The sequence below is a fragment of the Camelus dromedarius genome, chromosome 15 (genome assembly GCF_036321535.1).
Source record: "Camelus dromedarius isolate mCamDro1 chromosome 15, mCamDro1.pat, whole genome shotgun sequence".
NCBI classification, from domain to species: domain Eukaryota; kingdom Metazoa; phylum Chordata; class Mammalia; order Artiodactyla; family Camelidae; genus Camelus; species Camelus dromedarius.
This window is the reverse complement of record NC_087450.1, coordinates 14,502,445-14,520,869: the sequence shown is the minus strand read 5'-3', so window position 1 is coordinate 14,520,869 and position 18,425 is coordinate 14,502,445. Positions and strand designations below refer to the sequence as shown.

At 47.0% G+C, this 18,425-nt stretch overlaps 1 protein-coding gene across 1 annotated transcript; it reads left to right on the top strand.

The window, feature by feature from the left end:
- The first annotated feature begins 2,777 nt into the window (after positions 1 to 2,777).
- PROKR1 (prokineticin receptor 1) lies at positions 2,778 to 17,411 on the top strand. Its single transcript, XM_010979903.3, has 3 exons — positions 2,778 to 3,154; positions 5,179 to 5,814; positions 14,312 to 17,411. The coding sequence occupies exons 2-3, from the start codon at positions 5,330 to 5,332 to the stop codon at positions 15,006 to 15,008; spliced, it is 1,182 nt and encodes a 393-aa protein (XP_010978205.1). The 5' UTR covers positions 2,778 to 3,154; positions 5,179 to 5,329; the 3' UTR covers positions 15,009 to 17,411.
- Positions 17,412 to 18,425: the final 1,014 nt, after the last annotated feature.

Below are 18,425 nucleotides of genomic sequence, written 5' to 3'. Positions count from 1 at the left end.
CTTATCATCAGGCAAGTCTGAGAAACAATGCAGAACAGGATTCAAAAGTGAACAAGACCCATCCCTTTTTCAGAAAACTGTGCAAGATGAGAAGCAAATTGGTACGCAGAAGTCTGTTTAAAGAGAGGCACCCAGTGGTAAGGAAGGGTGTGAAAAGCATTGGGGGAATCAAGGAATGCTTCCTGGAAGAGATGACATGCCAGCAAAGGTTGCTTAGGATCTCAGGGGGCAGTGTATGGAAAGAATCACAGAGTGCGAGTAACCAGTGGCACTTTTCAGGTGCCTGCATTTGTGCCAAGTGCTTCATCCACCTCACCTTACCTAATCCTCACAACAACCTTACCCAGTAGGAGCTAGTGTCACCCGTTTTACAGATGGGAAAGCTAGGCTGTGGTTAGCACACTGCCCAGGGTCACACAGCTCCTGTGTGCAGTGGTGGGTAGAGAGGAGGCAGCGGATTTAATCACTTCCTTTAAACACTCTCCTTAATCATTCTTACGTTCCACGCTCCAGAAGACGCGAGACTCAGAGATGTGAAAGGGTGGTGACATTTTTGCAAAAGGCAGGAATTTTGTGGCAATAACAAAATTGTGAAGAAGAAGGTGTCCATGGAGGGATATGGGCCAGGGGAAGACACTGCAGGAAGTGTGGGAAGCTGGCAGTGATTTCCTAGCGCAAACTCAACTCATTCATTGAGTAAAGGAGGAAAGGGAGCCTTAGAAAAGTTATGTGACTCGCCTGACATTTGAGAGCGGCAAAGAGGAGTCAAGTCCAGATCTCTGGCAGCCCCCTTTCCATCGTGGACAACTGGAGGCCGAACTGATGCTTTGCTAAGGAGGTCTGAGCTCTCGAATAGCTTATTTTTTTTGAACAATTTTAAGTGTACAATTCAGTGACATTAAGTGTATTCACAATGTTGTGCAGCCATTACTGCTGTCCATTTCCCGAACTTTGTCATCACCCCAAACAGAAATCCTGTGTCTATTAAACAGTAACTCCCCATTCCTCCCCGCTTCTATACTTTCTAACTCTGTGAATCTGCCTATTGTAGGTACTTCATATATGTGGAGTCATGTATTTGCCCTGTTGTGTCTGGCTTTTTTCACTCACCATGATGTTTTCAATATTCACCCATTTTGTAGCCTGTATCAATTCTTTTTTTCCCCCATTTTTTTCCCACTGTAGTAAAATACACATAATACTTACCATCTTAACCATTTAAGAGTGTACAGATAAGTGAATTCAGTACACTCAAACTGTTAAAAAACCATCACCACCATGCATCAACAGAACCCTTTTTATCTTGAGAAACTAAACCTTTGTACCCATTAAATAGGAACTCCCCTTCCTTTACGTCCCTGCTCCCCAGCCTCCTGCAACTAGCATTCTATTTTCAGTTTCTATGATTTTGATGCCTCTGGGTACCACAAATAAATGGAATTATACAGTATTTGTCTTTTTGCAACTGGTGTATTTCACTTAGCATAATGTTCTTAAGGTTCAGCCATAGTGAAACATCTGTGAGAATTTCCTTCCTTTTAAAGGCTGAAAAATATTCCTTTGTATGTATCTACTACAGTTTATTTACCCATTCATCTATCGATAGACATTTGGATTGCTTCCACCTTTTGGCTGTTGTGGTAAATGCTGCTATGAACATAGGTGTACATGTATCTGTTTGAGGCCCTGCTTTCAATTATTTTGGGACTATACCCAGAGGTGAAATTATCTGGATCAAATGAAAAAAATTTTTTTTTTTAATTTTTTGAGGACTTGTCATACTGTTTTCCACAGTGGCTGCATCATTTTACCTTCCCACCAACCTTGACTTCTGTGTTAGAGGTTCAGAGAACTGCTTTCTGGAAAGCAAGGAAGTGGCGAGAGGGGAAGAGTGTGGATGCCAGAGAGAGGTGGGGGACAAGGGTTCCAATTTCTCCACATCCGCTACAACATTTGTTATACTTCATTACTTTTTTAAAGGATGAGAAATGTTCTAATGTATGCAAATACCACGTTTGAAAAATCCATGCATCAGTTGATGAACATTTGGGCCGTTTCCACCTTTTGGGCTGTTGTCAGTATCTCTGCTATGTACATTGGTACACAAGGATCCGAGTCTCTGCGTTTGATTTCTTTGGAAGTGGAATTGCTGGATCAGAAAGTAATTTTATACTTAACTTCTTGAGAAATTTGTAGCCTTTTGGAGGAGATGTGTGCTCTGTAAGTCATCTCTGGCCACCCTAGCTCTCTGAAAAGACATTCTTGCTGGTGGTGGTGGAGGGGGGCGCTCCTCCCTCTCTCAGGCATCCACACTGTCCCCCTCCCTCCACTTCCTTGCTTTCCAGAAAGCAGTTCTCTGAGCCTCTAACACAGAGGTCAGGCGGCCGAAACGAAGCTGAGTCCGCTGTCCAGTTGGGCTTGCCCGAGGGAACGAGCTTTGGGTGACGCCCAGCGTGTCCTGCGAGGGCAGCGTGGGCCGGAGTGGGGGCAGCTCTCGGTGCTCTGAAATCGGCCCGGCGCATCGGGACGGACCGCCCCCCCGGCGGTGGCCCCCGGGCCGCCCAGGTGAGCCGGCGGGGAGGTGCGGAGCCCCGGGGCGGCCGCAGCGGTGCGCGGTGCGAGCCTCCGGCGCCAGGTCCGCGCTGCGCCCCGCGGCGAGCGCCATCGCCCGAGTTCCCGCCCCAGGCGGCCGTTCCGAAGCCTGAGCCCAGGGAACGCGAGCTCCCTGCGGCGTGTCCTCGCCTGGAGCTGCCGCCTCTGCGTCCCCGACGCTCTGGCCCCGGGGCGACTCCCGGGTCCCCAGCCGCGCGCGTGCCCGGGCGACCCGACGTGCCCCTGCCTGGAGCCCGGCCACCCTGTGCCTCCGGGAGCCTCGCAGACCCCGCCTAGCACGCCTCCCCGAGCCGTGGCCCTGGGCGCCCCGCGGCCACCGGGGCGGGGACAGCGAGCGCGGAGGGTGGCCTCACCGCGTCCTCGGATCTGCGGCGGCGAGAGCGCAACTCCCTTCCGAGCCCAGTCGGGAAAGAGCCCGGAGCGGAGGAAGGAGAGAGGGAACCTGTGCTCTGCCTGCGGGCCTTTGGAACAACCGGCTCGTGTCCCCGCTCCCGGAATGAAGAGCTCAGGACCCTGTCCGCCCGGCGCCGAGATGCCTCAGGTACCGAGCGCGCCCTCCGGGGCGATGCTCCAAGGACTCCGCGGGGCGCCGGCCGCCGGGGCGCTGGGGCTGTGGAACCGGGAGGGAGCTTTACAACAGACTCGCATTCAGTTCATTGCTTCAGGGGGAGCCGGGCTTCTCCCTCCTTCTGCCCTTAGGCGTAGCCCCTGAGGCTCTGAGAACAAAGTTGGGAGCAGGAGAGGGCTTATCAGCAAGGGCTGAAAAGAGAGGCTTCTAGAGATCGGAAGGGTCCAGCCAGGCGGCAAGCGCTAAACTCAGGGGCTCCAGAGGACACCTGGTGGCAATGGAGTTCTGGTTGGGAGATGGGAATAAAGGAGGAAAAAAAAAAAAAAAAAAAAAGACCACTGGATAATTTCTCCCCAAATGCCAGATTTTCTAACACCCCGTCTCCCTAAGAAGTTTCTATGACTCTGTTTTTTAAACATGACGTTGAGAATTCCACGTGGCGAGCGAGCTTGCACCTCCAGAGGTGGCGCTCCTGGGAGACACTCAGGGTCTGCGAGGGGCGAGGACTGTCCCATGGGGACTGCATCCTTCCTGCCTGGGCAGGAAGCCTGGCCCCCTCTGACTTTTCAGCTCTGGGTTCTGCTTCTCACACCTGGCAGGGACAAAGGGCAGGGCCTGAGAGGGGCAGAACTGATGGTTCCGAGGCAGGAGAAAATCTGAGAAAAATGGAGGTGAGGAGTTGGGGAAAGAGATGGGACTAGGGCTGAGCCTCCCCCGGGAGCAGGGGACTTGAGTCCTCCCCGCAAAGACAGGCCCCAGATGTGTCACCTTTGAGGGATTCAGGCAACAGGCTTTCCTGGGGGATCCTGGGTGGCGGTGGGGGTCTTCCTTGTGCCTCCTTTTTCCAGGAGCCACAGATTTCCACACTCCCCTTCCCTCTGCGGGTTTCCTGATCTCTGTGGAGCTCTCCAGACCCCAGCTGTTTCCTTACATCCCAGCAACCTAGTCTGATGTTTGCAGGCTCTGGGAGGGACGGGGGCTGCAGCGAGAGGGCAAGGGTCTGGGGGACCCTGGCTCCCTCCTGGTTCTCCGTCCTGGCAGTGCAACTGACAACCCTCTCCCGAGACCCCAGCCCCATCCTGTGCTGTGGTCCAGTCATCTGGATCAAGATTGCCCTTCTCTTCCTGGCAGCTGACTGAGGAGGCCTGAGTGGGTCCTCACTGGTAATTCCTTGCAGCCCTAGGGTGTAACACCCTCCCTCTCCAGGGACCTCGGTGCTTTACAGACATCATTGATTTCTTGCCTGGAGGATTTTGAAACTCTGAGCAGTTAAGCTATTTATCTCAGAACATACAACTAGCCAGGGGAGGATTTCGCTCCAGAGTCCTCTCTAAGCCACTCGGTGATTAAGCTGTGACTTTACCCCTGTAGTTTTGTCTGGGGACAGGCCTTGGTAAATACTGTGCCTGGCTTCTAGGGTCACAGCAGACTTGGATGTGGGAACAGGAAGCCCAGAAGGGAGAGGGGAAGGCGGCCACTAGATAGACTCTGTGATTTTAAAGCAGTGTTTTCCCAGAAGGAAGGAGGCCAGCTCATGTCTCAAAGCCTCCCCTCTTCCATGGTATTCAGAATAATTTCTTTTAAGCCACAGAATGGGACAATTCCACAAGGACAAAGTTCAGGCTGTTGGGACAAGGAACGGAATTTGGAGTAGGTCACTTCAATTCTCTTCAGCCTCCCCACATTCCTAACTTTGGTCCCCGAGAAAAAGTGCAACATGAAAAAGTGCAACATGAAAAAGTGCAACATTTCAGTCTTCCGTGGAATAGAAATAAGCTGAGTCGGTGCCTATTTGTCTCTCGAACAGTCTGACCTTTCCTGGATGAGTAGGGTATGTGGTTTTGTTCATTTGCTTCCTTCCACTGGTTCCTTTATTTCCATTCCATCACCCAATATTCACTCTGAGCAGGTGGCTAATGGGTCAGCTTAGGTTATAGGATGGTTTAAAACTTGGCCAGGTTCACTTACATATGTAGCTAATTGTTTGTGTTTCAAAGGCTTAGAATGGAGCTTGGTTACTGGACCCCAAGGATGACATGCTGACTCATTAAGGGAGACCTGAGTGTCAGCAGAAAGGAGGGACCTCAGCCTCTTAACATCACCCCAGAGGAATTCCCAGGAGTGTTACTCAAGGCTTCACCTGGCCAGATGGAGGTCACCATGGGGGTCATGGATGAGAATGTCACCAATACTTCAGCCAATTATTTTTCTATGCTCGACCCCCATGGAGCCCACACTGCTTCCTTCCCATTCAACTTCAGCTATGGCGACTACGATATGCCCTTGGATGAAGATGAGGACGTGACCAATTCCCGGACCTTCTTTGCTGCTAAGATTGTCATCGGCATGGCCCTGGTGGGCATCATGCTGGTCTGTGGTATTGGCAACTTCATCTTCATCGCTGCCCTGGCCCGCTACAAGAAGCTGCGAAACCTCACCAATCTGCTCATTGCCAACTTGGCCATCTCCGATTTCCTGGTGGCCATTGTCTGCTGCCCCTTTGAGATGGACTACTACGTGGTGCGCCAGCTCTCCTGGGAGCACGGCCACGTCCTGTGCGCCTCTGTCAACTACCTGCGCACCGTCTCTCTCTACGTCTCCACCAATGCCCTGCTGGCCATCGCCATCGACAGGTGAGTGAGGGCTGGGGACAACGAAGGAAGGGGCTGTTGTAACTGATGAGAGGTATCTGTGTTCCCCCGAGGTGTGGATGCATGGGGGCTCAAAGGTGGTCCAATTATTGAACAGTGAGAAGAGTTCTAGTTTTTTCAGCTGTAAGCAGCAGGAGGTGGCAGAGCCCCCTGGAGTTGAGCAGTGGGACAGCTTTGGGTCCCACTTCTACGGGCACGCTCCTAGATGTTGGATCTGGCCAAGATTTAGAGGTAGACAGCTACAAGGAGGTGTGGAGGGGCAAGGTTAAGTTCCTGGAAATCTTGAGGAAGGTCTCTATCTCATCAAGACTTCCTCTACTAAAACATCTCTCATCAAGACTACAGTTGCTGGTGGTGGTGTCTTTGCTGCCATTCCACACATTCACAAATCTCTGATTGGGAAGAAAGGGTAACAGAAGACTGTCTAAAGGATGCCTGCGTTTCTTATTATCTTGGGACTCTAAATAAATACTCCAACAGCTGTCCAGTGTTGGTGATTCCAGTGGACTGTATCTCCAAAAAATATAATTTTGTCTTTTTGTCATTCTGTTTGAGCAAGTTGGAAGCTTAATTAGATTTACAACCAACCAAAGTTCTGCATTCGAGTCTTAACCATATTCAAGTGTTACTGTGGCTTCAAAGAACCTATTGATTCTGAAGTCATGGGTTGAGTGTTTTTTTTTTAAAAAACTGGATTTTCATTGTGATGCAGAAGTTCTAGTAACAAACATTTGGTTTTGTATAGATACTATTTCCCTACTAACGACCCTACTGTTGCTGAAAGATCGGCCCCTGTTCCTGATGAGCTGAATAACTCAGAGACAAGGTCTTGGAGCTTAGAAGAAAAGAGGCAGATTTATTGTTTTGCCGGGGTAGGGGGACTCATAGCAGGCTAGTGCCTTCAAAACTGTGAACCCGTCTTAGGGTTGGGGCTTACTGATTATATAGTGAACAAGTTGGGGTGTAAAAGGGGATATTAATTAACAGAAGTCTCTGGTAAAGCTTCCTCCGGAATCTTGGCGTGTCCACCCGGTGTCATGGGGCTGTCCGGTGGTCCGGAGGGTTATCAGCCCGTGACCTTCTGTATCTGATCAGACTCATCAGGTGCCAGGAGGAACTTCAGAGGATCTGGGCATTCTCCTGACATTATCGTCCCATGACTCCCTTCCTGGGGGAGTGACTCAAAATCCAAACATGATTGTAAACTTCAATTACCAGAGTAAGGCAGAACAAACAGGAAAATCAATAGCTCTGACTCTAACAATGGGCCTGGGGCTGGAAGCCGTGTCCGGTCAGTCAGATCTGCTGACCACTCTCAAAGCAAACAGCAAGTATACGGCAAGAATTAGTTAGCCTAAGCGCGGCCATTTTATTATTCCTCCCTCACTACTAGCACCGGTTGATTTTAAATCAAGTTCAGGGATTTGTTTTGAAAACAAACCAAAACAAAACAAAAAGGGAACATATGCTTACTTACTCTTTTTTGGTTGTTGCAGTAAAAGGTTTGTTCCTTTTCATACACTCGCAGGCCACAGTACGGAAGGGCTGTTTCTGGTGATGGTAGATAAAGACACTGCGAGCAGCCTATGCAAATCTTTCTTACGCATCTTCAGTCTCATCATTTAGTCTAATCACCTGTGCTCATGGGCCAGAGTGGTTTTTGTTCCCTTGGGACAATCTTTGCAGGCTCCTCTGCCCCAAGCCCGACTCTCATTACAAAACACCTTGTTCCAGTGTCGAGACGGTTAGCTAGAGGGTCTGATTGGGCCTCTGTGTACTTGGACCTGAACAGCCCGTCTCCCTCCCTTAACCCAGAGAGCCTGGCACACAGATGCCCTTCGTGCTGCATGGCCTCAGGGCTCTGGGGGAGGTCAGCCTGCCTCTTACAGACAGGACATCCCAGGACAGTGTTCCCGGGAGGAACACAGTGAACAGACACTGTTTTCTGAAGCCATCAGCAGGACAACCAGGCATAGAGTACCTAGAAATAAGCCACTCCTTAGGAAAGGGGGTTGACAAAGAGCCTGGCTTTAAAACCTAGAAGGTGGTCAGGGAGTTAGCACGTTAAACAGCCCTTGGTCTGCCATCCGCAGAAGGTATTCAGAGGTGTCATCCCTGGAGAAGGCTGTTTCTCCTTGGCCAAGGTCCTCTGCGTGAGTCTCCGAGCCCCATGGCATTCTGTCCACCCAGGAACGGACCCTGGGGGAATCCACAGAAGGAGCACGAGAGGTCAGTCAGGCAGAGTATCTGCCCTCAAGAGCTCCTCCCAGCTGTCAAGAAACATCTCCAGGGACCTTGTCTCTGAAAGTGGAAGCTGCCACCAACTCTCTTGGTGCATGAACGGGACAAAACATATGGGGTCATTTCTGGAAGTTTCATTCCATCAAGACATCTTTTCACACGGGATGCTGTCAGCCACTGAGAGTGAAATAAGCAGGTGCCTGCTGTGGGGTGGGACCCCACTCCTTGGGGGAGACCCATTTTTATCACACGGGCTGACTCATCGAGAGGGGTAACACTGCACGAAGAAGTAGCTTCAAGGGTAATGGAAGCCAGGATAACATTAGGGCATTGGGCTATTTTGAACACGTAAGAGATAATATTTTTGTCATATCTGCCTCCATCTACTGAACGCTTTTAAACTCACATTGTACTTTCATACAAAACTCAACTTATCTGAAATAGTGCCGGCATTTCTCTTACAGGGTGAGTTTATACAACGGAATTTAGAAACAATAAGAAAGATAAATTGGGGAACGTGCTTTGCACATGGAAACGGCTATTGTTTAGAGTGGGTTGGTGACTGGAAACTTCCACCCAGACACTGGAGGAAGGCACTGCTGTCTGCACAGGGCCATCAATGGCCTTGGCCAACTGACTGCCTGCTCCAATGCATCAAGTTCCTTTATTGATGATTGTGATCTTTGCTTCAGTTTGTTTTTATTTTTATGTGTTTTTACCATCGAATTTCAATTTTTGTGGTCTAGGGCCTCATGTGCTCAGCATTTGATCAGTGGTTTTCAGGTTTGGTTTGGTTAGTTTTAGGCAACTAATTTTGACCTTGATATAACAAAAACACTCACAGTTATAAACATGTATTTATTTTAAAAGAAATTTCTGTAGAAATAGTGTGAGCAGTTATTCTGCCTGGATTTAAACTCCCACTGCACCATCCATGAGCTGTAAGGCCGTGTGTAATTATTTGACCTCCCTCTGCCTCAGTTTTCTCATGCATAAAATGGGAATAATAAGAAAACCTCCTGTATTGGGTTGCTTTGAGGGTTAAATGAAATAATATATGTAATTGTTTAGAACCAGGCTTAAGACAGAGTAAGCACTCAATAAACAGTGGGTGTGGCAATTTGTAAATTAACCCTTAAGGGAACGACAACAAAACCAGGTAAACTAATTAACTATTTCCGACTTCCTAACCTGTTTGCTTTCCCTGCAGTGATTGTTTTTATGATGTGATTTTTAAAATATGATACAAAGTTTCTAAGACACACAGCTCTCAAGATACAGCAGAACAGAAAAAGAAAAACCCGAACCTGGCCTTGTGAAGACTGAGAAAGATCATTCCAGACAAAGGCAATTCTAAGTGCAAAGGCCTCGAGTCAGGAGCAAACCTGAAGTTTCTAGGAAGAGAGAGAAGGGCCCGGTGGCTGGCGGGAAGAAAACAAGACTGCACTCAGATTAACCTTCTGCCTCGTGCACGATGCCCTCTCTTGCTCCAAGGACCTCTAACAACTCCCTTGTCTACAAAATATGGCCTGAACCTTTTCATCTGCTTTTCCACCTTTTTATTATTGAGCTCCAGAGTGCCTGGCAGTCTCATGCTGGGTAAACACATTGATGTCCTGTTTTCTAAAAAAAGTTGCAATCTTTTTAAGAACCGTCACCATGGTTTATTACGTGTCTGTTCATCCAGTGCCTCAGAGACTTGCTGAGGGCGAAGTTTTACTACAATGCTAGGTGCCCAGAATTCACAGGCAGCATAAAGGTTACAAAAGAAGTAAGGCAAGCCCCGATCCCTGCTCTGGGGAAACTTCCCATCCAGAGTGCGGGGAGGTGGGGGGCTAACCTATGAAAGAATTAGAAGGTAAGTAAAGGGTCAATTTTAAATGAAATTTTGAGAAAGATGAGATCATTGCGTACTGGAGTAGTCAGCGGAGGCTTCAGGCAGGAGATGGACTTTTACCTGGCCTTCAACAAATGATCAGCAGAGGTGAAGAAAAGATTTCCAAGAGGGTAGAACAGTGTTTGCAAAGGCCGAGAGGTGAGGATGCCTGAGGTGAGCGTGAGGTCCCGTGGGAGGCGTGTGGGACAGGACATGGAACATAAGGGGAGTGGAGACCCGAAAGAATAAGGTCTTATTCTAGAACATCACAAAATCTAGGCACAGGGAGTCAGGCCTGAGGGCAGTGGGGAGCTGAAAAAGACCATCAGAGGACTCTGTCCCCCCAGGTCTGGGTTTCCTCTTTGATGTGGAGACACCTGCAGTGTCCTCCAGGTGTATCTCTTGGATCTCAGGCATGTGGGGCACTGGGAGACCCTCATTTCTTTTTTTATTGAAGTATAGTCAGTTTACAATGTTGTGTTAGTTTCCACTGTACAGCATAGTGATTCAGTTATATATACACATACACACATATATTCCTTTTCATATTCTTTTTCATGATAGGCCATTACAAGGTATTGAATATAGTTCCCTGTGCTCTACAGTAGGACTTTGTTGTTTATCTGTTTATATATAGTAGTTAATATCTGCAAATCCCAAACTCCCAATTTACCATCCCACCCCCGCATAACCATAAATTTGTTTTCTATGTCCATGAGTCTGTCTCTGTTTTGTAAATAAGTTCATTTGTGCCCTTTTTTGCCTTAGATTCCACATATGAGTGATATCATATGGTATTTTTCTTTCTCTTTCTGGCTTACTTCACTTAGAATGACAATCTCCAGGTCCATCCATATTGCTGCAAATGGCATTATTTCATTCTTTTTTTTTAATGGCTAAGTCGCAATCCATTGTATATATATACCACGTCTATTTTATCCAATCATGTGTCAGTGGACATTTAGGTTGCTTCCCTGTCTTGGCTATTGTAAATAGTGCTGCTGTGAACATTGGGGTGCATGTAGCTTTTTGAATTAGTTTCCTCTGGAAATATGCCCAGAAGGGGGATTGCTGGATCATAGGGTAAGTCTATGGTCATAGGTAAGTTTTTTAAGGAATCTTCCTCCTTTCTTCTACCCAGAATCCAAGAGGAGCTGGCCAATCCGCCTGCCCATCGGCAGCTCTCCTATACTGCCTGGGTGAGGCAGCCAAGGCGCGAGTAACAGTACTCAGCCGTAGGAAGCACAGATGCTCCCTGGTGACCTTAATGGTCGGGGCCAGCTGGCCCAAGGGGCAGGTTGTGCATTTGCTACCCATCCCGTGACCCACCTAGTCGCTACTGTGACCACCATTTCCATGACTAGATCTGGGGCTGAGTTCTGGGGACAGAGAGGGAGCTCAAATGCTCTTTGCTTTCTTTTTTCTTTATGGTGGGGGGAGGTAATTAGGTTTACTCATTGATGTATTCTTAGAGGAGGTACTGGGGATTGAACCCAGGACCTCATGCATGCTAAGCATGCGCTCTACCACTTGAGCTATACCCTCTTTGCTTAATCACCTGGCCCACAATCATCACACAATTACTGATCAGGCATTTCTTTGTCCAGCAGCCTTTATTCTTTGTTCTCTGGGAAATGCTGGCTCTCAGCGGATCTGGACCTGAGCCATTGTAGTGGTGGACACGCATGCCAAGCCAAGGGCATACTCATAAGCAAAGAAAAATAGCTGCCAATTGTCTGACTCCTTTTTGGAACATCAATAGGTAGAAACCAACTATGAAGAAAAGAGGAGAGGGTCTGCTAAGATGCCAGGATGGCAGGAGGAAGGGGTATGGCTTGCTCTGGTTGGAAAGAGAAGGAACAAATGGCAGATTGGAGGGCCCACTGGATTTGGAGCAAGATCCAGAAGGGTCTGCATCATGGTTTTGTCAATTACTAGCCATGTGGCTTTCAACAGGTTATTTAACTTCTCCAAACCTCAGTTTGCTCATCTGTAAGATGGGCATCTTTGTTCTCTTAGCCATTCAACAGGGTTGGAGTTATGTGGGTATTGTAAACTGCTTTACAAACTTAAGCAAGTATCACCAGTAATGGAGTTGTGCGCCTAGCATAGCCAAGGTTGGTGGCAATCCTTGAAACAGTTTTCTGCAGTGTGCCTACTGGCAAATGTATTTGGAAGGCCTCCTGCACATTCCTGGTGCTAACCTTGGGGACGGACGTGGGGTGATGTCAGGATGAAATCACAGATTACCTTGAAGATTAAATTTTGATGTGAAGATAAATAAATCCACTAAAACAAAAAGTAGTAGAGAACTTGCAAATGCAGTATTTGCCAATAAAAGGTGACAGAAAATCGCTGTGTATACAGAATAGCTCTGAAAAATACATTTGGATACGACCAGTTTCTTGTATATTCATAACCTATGTTATATGCTGTGTCTCATTGGAGCCTCAGAGTATCTCAGTGAGCTTGGCTGTGCTGTTGATATTCCCATGTCACAGATGAGGAAATTGAGTCCACAAGCTAAGGAAATGACAAATTCACATAGCAAGTTTGTGGCAAAGCTGGGATTGGATTCTTGGTATTCTGACTCCTAGATCAGCATTCTCTTCTACGTGTTTGTTGAAAAAACACTGAGTTTGAAACATCATAGACTTAGGGAATGACTAGTGGGCAAAGAAGGAATAGAACTATAGAGTGAACACTCAGAGAGTAAGCAAGTATGAATATAGACATATTCTTTGGCAGAGCAATCAGCAGAACGCGGTGGGGGAGAGAGCTGGTGGGAGCAAAAGCTCTAAACTCTTAGTTTTGGTTATGACTCAGAGGAGGTTTGGTGCCCTCCTTATTGCAGGAGCACTGGGGTCTTTACGAAGGCCCTTCGTGTGTGCGCACGGACAAAAGCATTGGCAACACCCCACAGACACTCCCATTCCACTGTCAGCATCCACCCTGGGAGACCGGTGAGTGCCAGCAATTGTTGCTGGTGGTGGAGTGTGTCAAGCAGCCAGCTGGGTGTCCAGAGGGTGGATCCAGCCCATCTAACTTCATCAAACATCTGGGAGCTGGAGCAGGAGTCTTGCTGCCGTGAAGTCTCCAACTGACACTCAATGGAGTTGGCTGTCTGTGTGGCAGGGACAGTCAGGAGCAGCAGGAATATGATCAGAACAAAAAATAAGAAGGAATCTCCTCTTCCAATCAAAATCCCAAGAAATATGACCTCAAAGGGATTGGCTGCAAAGGAAACAGCCTTGTGTGGCTTTCCCTCGGGCCCCTGTCACGTTGGCTCTTGGCTCCACCTGGGATAAGCTGTGGACATGTGAGAATGTGTTTATTTCCAGTGTTGATTACTCATTCCCGCCCACTTCACTTCCCATCTTTCTCTTCTCCCGCGTCTACCGCCTGCCAGACACAGAAAGTCTTCCAGGAAACTAGAGCTCTCTGCATAAGTATGTGTATTCTCTCTGGAAAGGAGGCTTTCATGCTGCACAGATGACTCACATCCCCCAGAAAGTGCTCTCTCTTGGTTCCTGGACCACTGTGCTAACAGCCGTGTGGTTTTGGGGGAAAGAACAAAAGCAATGTCTTTTACTGTCTGTTGCTTGGTGGTTTCAAAAACGTGTTCATGTATATTCTCAATTGATTTTCAAGCCAACCATATGAGATAGGGTTAAATGTTTTCTATCCAGAGTCCTGTGGTACATGACCTTGAGAAAGTCACTCATCTCTCACTAAGCTCCATTTTTCAACCTGGAAAATAAGATGAATGGTCATATGCTTTTCCTCTACCTTTGCATGGAGAGCAATATTTTTTAAAATGTGGAATGGAGACAAAATTTTGCCCACTGTTTCTAACAGAAAGGGCAAATTCTCCCAACAGTTCTTTGGAATGATCAGATCCTTTTAACTCTAAACTGTGGGGGTAATTAGGATGAATGACCCTGAAAACAGGAAGGATCTGGGAACAGTGCCAGGCTAGAAACTTATAGGAGATGTTATTATTATATTTAATAATAATAGTTACCATTTATTGAGTACACTTTCAAAACTTTCAAAAGTACCACTTTCAAAACTGCCAGAAATATATTATCCCATTTAATCTTTAAAAACAAACAAACAGAAAAACGTTTGCAGATAAGCAAATTGAGAGTCAGGGAGATTAAACAAAACATGCCTGAGCTTGCACAGCTTGTAAGAGGTGCAGCTGGGTCTGGCATTCAAGGCTCCCCTTCCCGAAGCCTGCCTACCATTGCTCTTTCCTCCACAGGTACCATTTGATTGTGCCTCAGTGTTACAAAAATAATATCATCTTCCAGCGCTTCCTCATCCCAGTGGTTGATCCCATTTGTGTTCTTGTCCTAGATATCTGGCCATTGTCCACCCGCTGAGACCCCGGATGAAGTATCAAACAGCTACGGGCTTGATTGCCTTGGTGTGGATGGTGTCCATCCTCATTGCCATACCCTCAGCCTACTTCACAACCGAAACGGTCCTCATCATTGTCAGGAGCCAAGAGAAGATCTTCTGCGGCCAGATCTGGCCGGTAGACCAGCAGATCTACTACAAGTCCTACTTCCTCTTCATCTTTGGCCTGGAGTTCGTGGGCCCGGTGGTCACCATGACCCTGTGCTATGCCAGGATCTCCCGGGAACTCTGGTTCAAGGCCGTCCCTGGTTTCCAGACGGAGCAGATCCGGAAGCGACTGCGCTGCCGCCGGAAGACGGTGCTGGTGCTCATGTGCATCCTCACCGCCTACGTGCTGTGCTGGGCGCCCTTCTATGGCTTCACCATCGTGCGCGACTTCTTCCCCACTGTGTTCGTGAAGGAGAAGCACTATCTCACGGCTTTCTACGTCGTCGAGTGCATCGCCATGAGCAACAGTATGATCAACACCGTGTGCTTCGTGACCGTCAAGAACAACACCATCAAGTACTTCAAGAAGATCATGCTACTCCACTGGAGGGCTTCTTACAACGGAAGTAAGTCCAGCGGCGACCTTGACCTCAAAACCATGGGGGTGCCTGCCACTGAAGAGGTGGACTGCATCAGGCTGAAATAGCTCTCAACGTTTAAACACAGAACAGGACCTTTGGGACACTGACCAGTGTGCTTAGGTACACACCATCAACCAAGAACTTGGTTTGCTGCAGAGGGCACAGTAAATGGACAAACGTGGGAACACTGTATTCAAGGAGCTCCGGAATTTCTAAAACTGGTGTGACTAGACACCATTACCTGTGGCTGACACTCACTGAGCATCTAATTTGTGCAATGAGTAGGCACTGGTGAAACATATATGTTGATGACATTTCATTGACGTAATAGGGATTAAACCAAGAAAAATATTAGTACACAGACAATTTGGAATAATGGGGTTTCCAGAAGGCAACCACAGTAGGCATCTAAGACTGTGGTACATGTGTTTGTAGGGTGAGGGTCTCTCTGGACCATCTCAGCTACTCATCAGACACTGATGCAGCCCAACTCAGGGACTGTTAATAGGCTTGGGTTCACTCCTAGCATTTGCAGGGCTGGGCAAGAATACAAAAATCCTCCTGGCTCTTTCTGAAACCTTCTCTTCTCATCACTGGTCCTGACTCTCACCCTGGGCCCCCAGGAAAGAAACAGGACATCCAGATGGTTGGAGGGGTACCCAACAATGAGATTCAGTGCACCTACAGGCTTACTGAGGGCCCATCCCTCTTTCTAGCTCACCTTCTTTGTTTGGCATTTTGAATTTTGGAATTTGCAAATTTGGAACCAGAAGATCTGATCCAGCCTTGGCTCCATCACCTGTGTGGGCAAGGTAAAGCCCCTCGGTGGGGATGGAGACCATCCTTGTGATAGGTACCAGTGAGGTGGTTGTGAAGAGCCAATGAGATGATATATGGGAAAATTCTTTCAAGCATGCTAGTAATCAAAAGAATGAACCAATATCTGTTGTCGTGCCGTGGACAAGGGAAGACTTGTCACCTTGGTTTATGTATCTAGAAACACCACCATCCCTTTTCACTATTCTTTGTGTGAATTATTCCCTTACCCTTCTTAACAGTGCTATGCATGCATTATGTTCCTAATAACATGCTGTTACAACAAGGCAATGATATTTGGTGGCAGAAGTGTGAAAGGAAATGGGAGCTTGGTCTCCAGTCAGAAGATGAGCTCTGGGTTTTAGAAACTTCAGAATTAGAGCATCTTTGTGATCACAGAAATAGCGACTGATGTCTGTTCCTATGCCTGTTTGTAACCAGCCTAAATCTGAACAGTGTAATACTTGTTTCTCAGTCTCATTTTATTTTCATGACATGAAGGTGTACAGCTATAGAGTGGATTTGTCCTTTTCTTCTTAAATAATTCTAGAGCAGCATATTATAGTGCTATTTAATTGACATGTGTTTGGCGTTTCCCCCTCCAACTATAGTCAACTCTTTATTTTTGGTAGCAAAGTTTATTTTTTTAATAGTTACTGTATTTCCCTGGAAGACACATTTCAAAAAACTGTTTATTTCTTCCTGTTCATCAGCCAGCAGACTTACCCTACAGTTTAACCAGAATACTCTTAGAGAATAAAAACTAATTCAATATTAGCCTAAAGCCAACATACTTTGAAAACAATTCTTATTTTTTATAAAATTACATATTGCATGCTAAAATTAAGAAAGTATTTGGACTAAAAATTAATAAGATGATATAACTTGTCATTATGCTCGTCTTTTCCATTAGGAATGATAAACAAGAGTTGACTGTATTAAATAGGAGGGTTTTTTTAATATGTGACAACCAAACCTCTTGCTGATTTTCAGCCTAAAATACCACATTTTCACTTGTTTACCCTTCTGTACTATTTCTAGATATTGTGTCTGTGATTTTACAGTGAATGAAAGTGTTATCAAGTGAAATTTAACAATCTGTATGTATATGATCCCTGACTGGAGTGTTCCTATAACTTCCACCCTCCCACATCCTGTTCCGAGTTACAGTGTGACGTGTTTTTGAGTGAGCCCTGCATAGTGCTGATTCCATGACCTTACGGATTCTGAGAACAATGCTGATGCGTGATCTTCTTGCCTACAAACTTCTCTCTGTCCTAACGAGATTTGACTGATTTATCTCTTCTTCCTGTAAGTCTGCTTTGGTAAAACCATTAATACTTTTTAGCATCTGAGTGCCAAGACTGGAAGTCCGAGGACCACTTTGTGCCTATTACAGAAGCTAGAGCTAAAACTTTGAATAGGTTCAATGTCTGCACGTGGAAGTTGAACCAGGAGATGAACCTCCGATACCACGTCACGTTCAAATTCGTGGCTGATTCATCGCACTGAGTGGTGGTCTGCCCCGCTGATGGCGTCTCCAAAAACTGGTGGACAGCCCAACAAGGTGGCACTCGCGCTGACGTGTTTCTTTTCTGTCCTCGAAATACTTTCATTATGCAAAGAGATATCACATTGTCACATACTGAAGAATAAAAACACAATTTTGTAAAATCAAACCATCTTTTTTTCACTAAAATGAAAGAAAAGGGCAGGTTTAGAACCAAGCTTTTAGAGGTTTTGCCTAGTGAGCAGTCATTTAAAAAATATATTTCTTAAATCAGAGACACCATGGGAGTGGCGGTCACCACAGCAAGCCCTCAAGCGTGAAACAAGTTCCATGCTCATTGTGGAAAAGAATGCTAAAGAATTTGTGAGATTGCCAGCAAATTATAAATGTGCGTCCTGCTTCTTGAAAAATAGAAATTTTGGACTGTGTCCATGAGGAATGAGTCTAGCTCTCTTTCCTGGAGTGTGAGAATATCGAATTCCAATCATTAATTTTTACAGTTAATGAAACTGAAGCCCAGAGTGGGGAAGAGAAGTTCAAGGTCACACAGCTGATCACTGTAAGAGCCAGGGTGAGACCCCAAAGCTCCCACGGAGCTCAGTCCAGAGGTTCCCTGCCACAGCACTCATGGGTTCGGGGAGCATCAATCTTGGAAAGAGAAGGATCCTTTCCAAGAATCCTTGAGGTGACTGTTCACCTCCACTCTAGCCTTCTCTGGAGACCCTTAAAGAGTTTAGCAGAGACATTCCTGGTTCTTTTATGAGCCAAGTTGAGCTCATCCTACCCCTGGGAACTCAGCACAGACGTGGAGATCAGGAGGCTTTAGGGAAGAACTCCTAAAAAGTGATTACAGCTGGTCTGTCCTTACCTTGCTTAGCTGGGGGTCCCTAAGGATATAAAAGAAAAGATACCAGGTCCCCATCCCTGAAGACAGCTGCCGCTCCCTAGAAAAGCAGAGGGGAGAGGTAAAGAAGACAGGCTTGGCCGGATGTCCAGATGGCCGGCAGGCCTACGTGTTCGGAGTTCAGCGGCATCAGAAGTGAAGATGTGAGTTGGGGAGGCTTTTTGGACAAGGTCAGACTTGAACTGAACTGGACAAGTGGGGTGTAGAGAAGCAGAGTGCAAGCACTCCGCAGGGGAAGAGAAACAATACCTT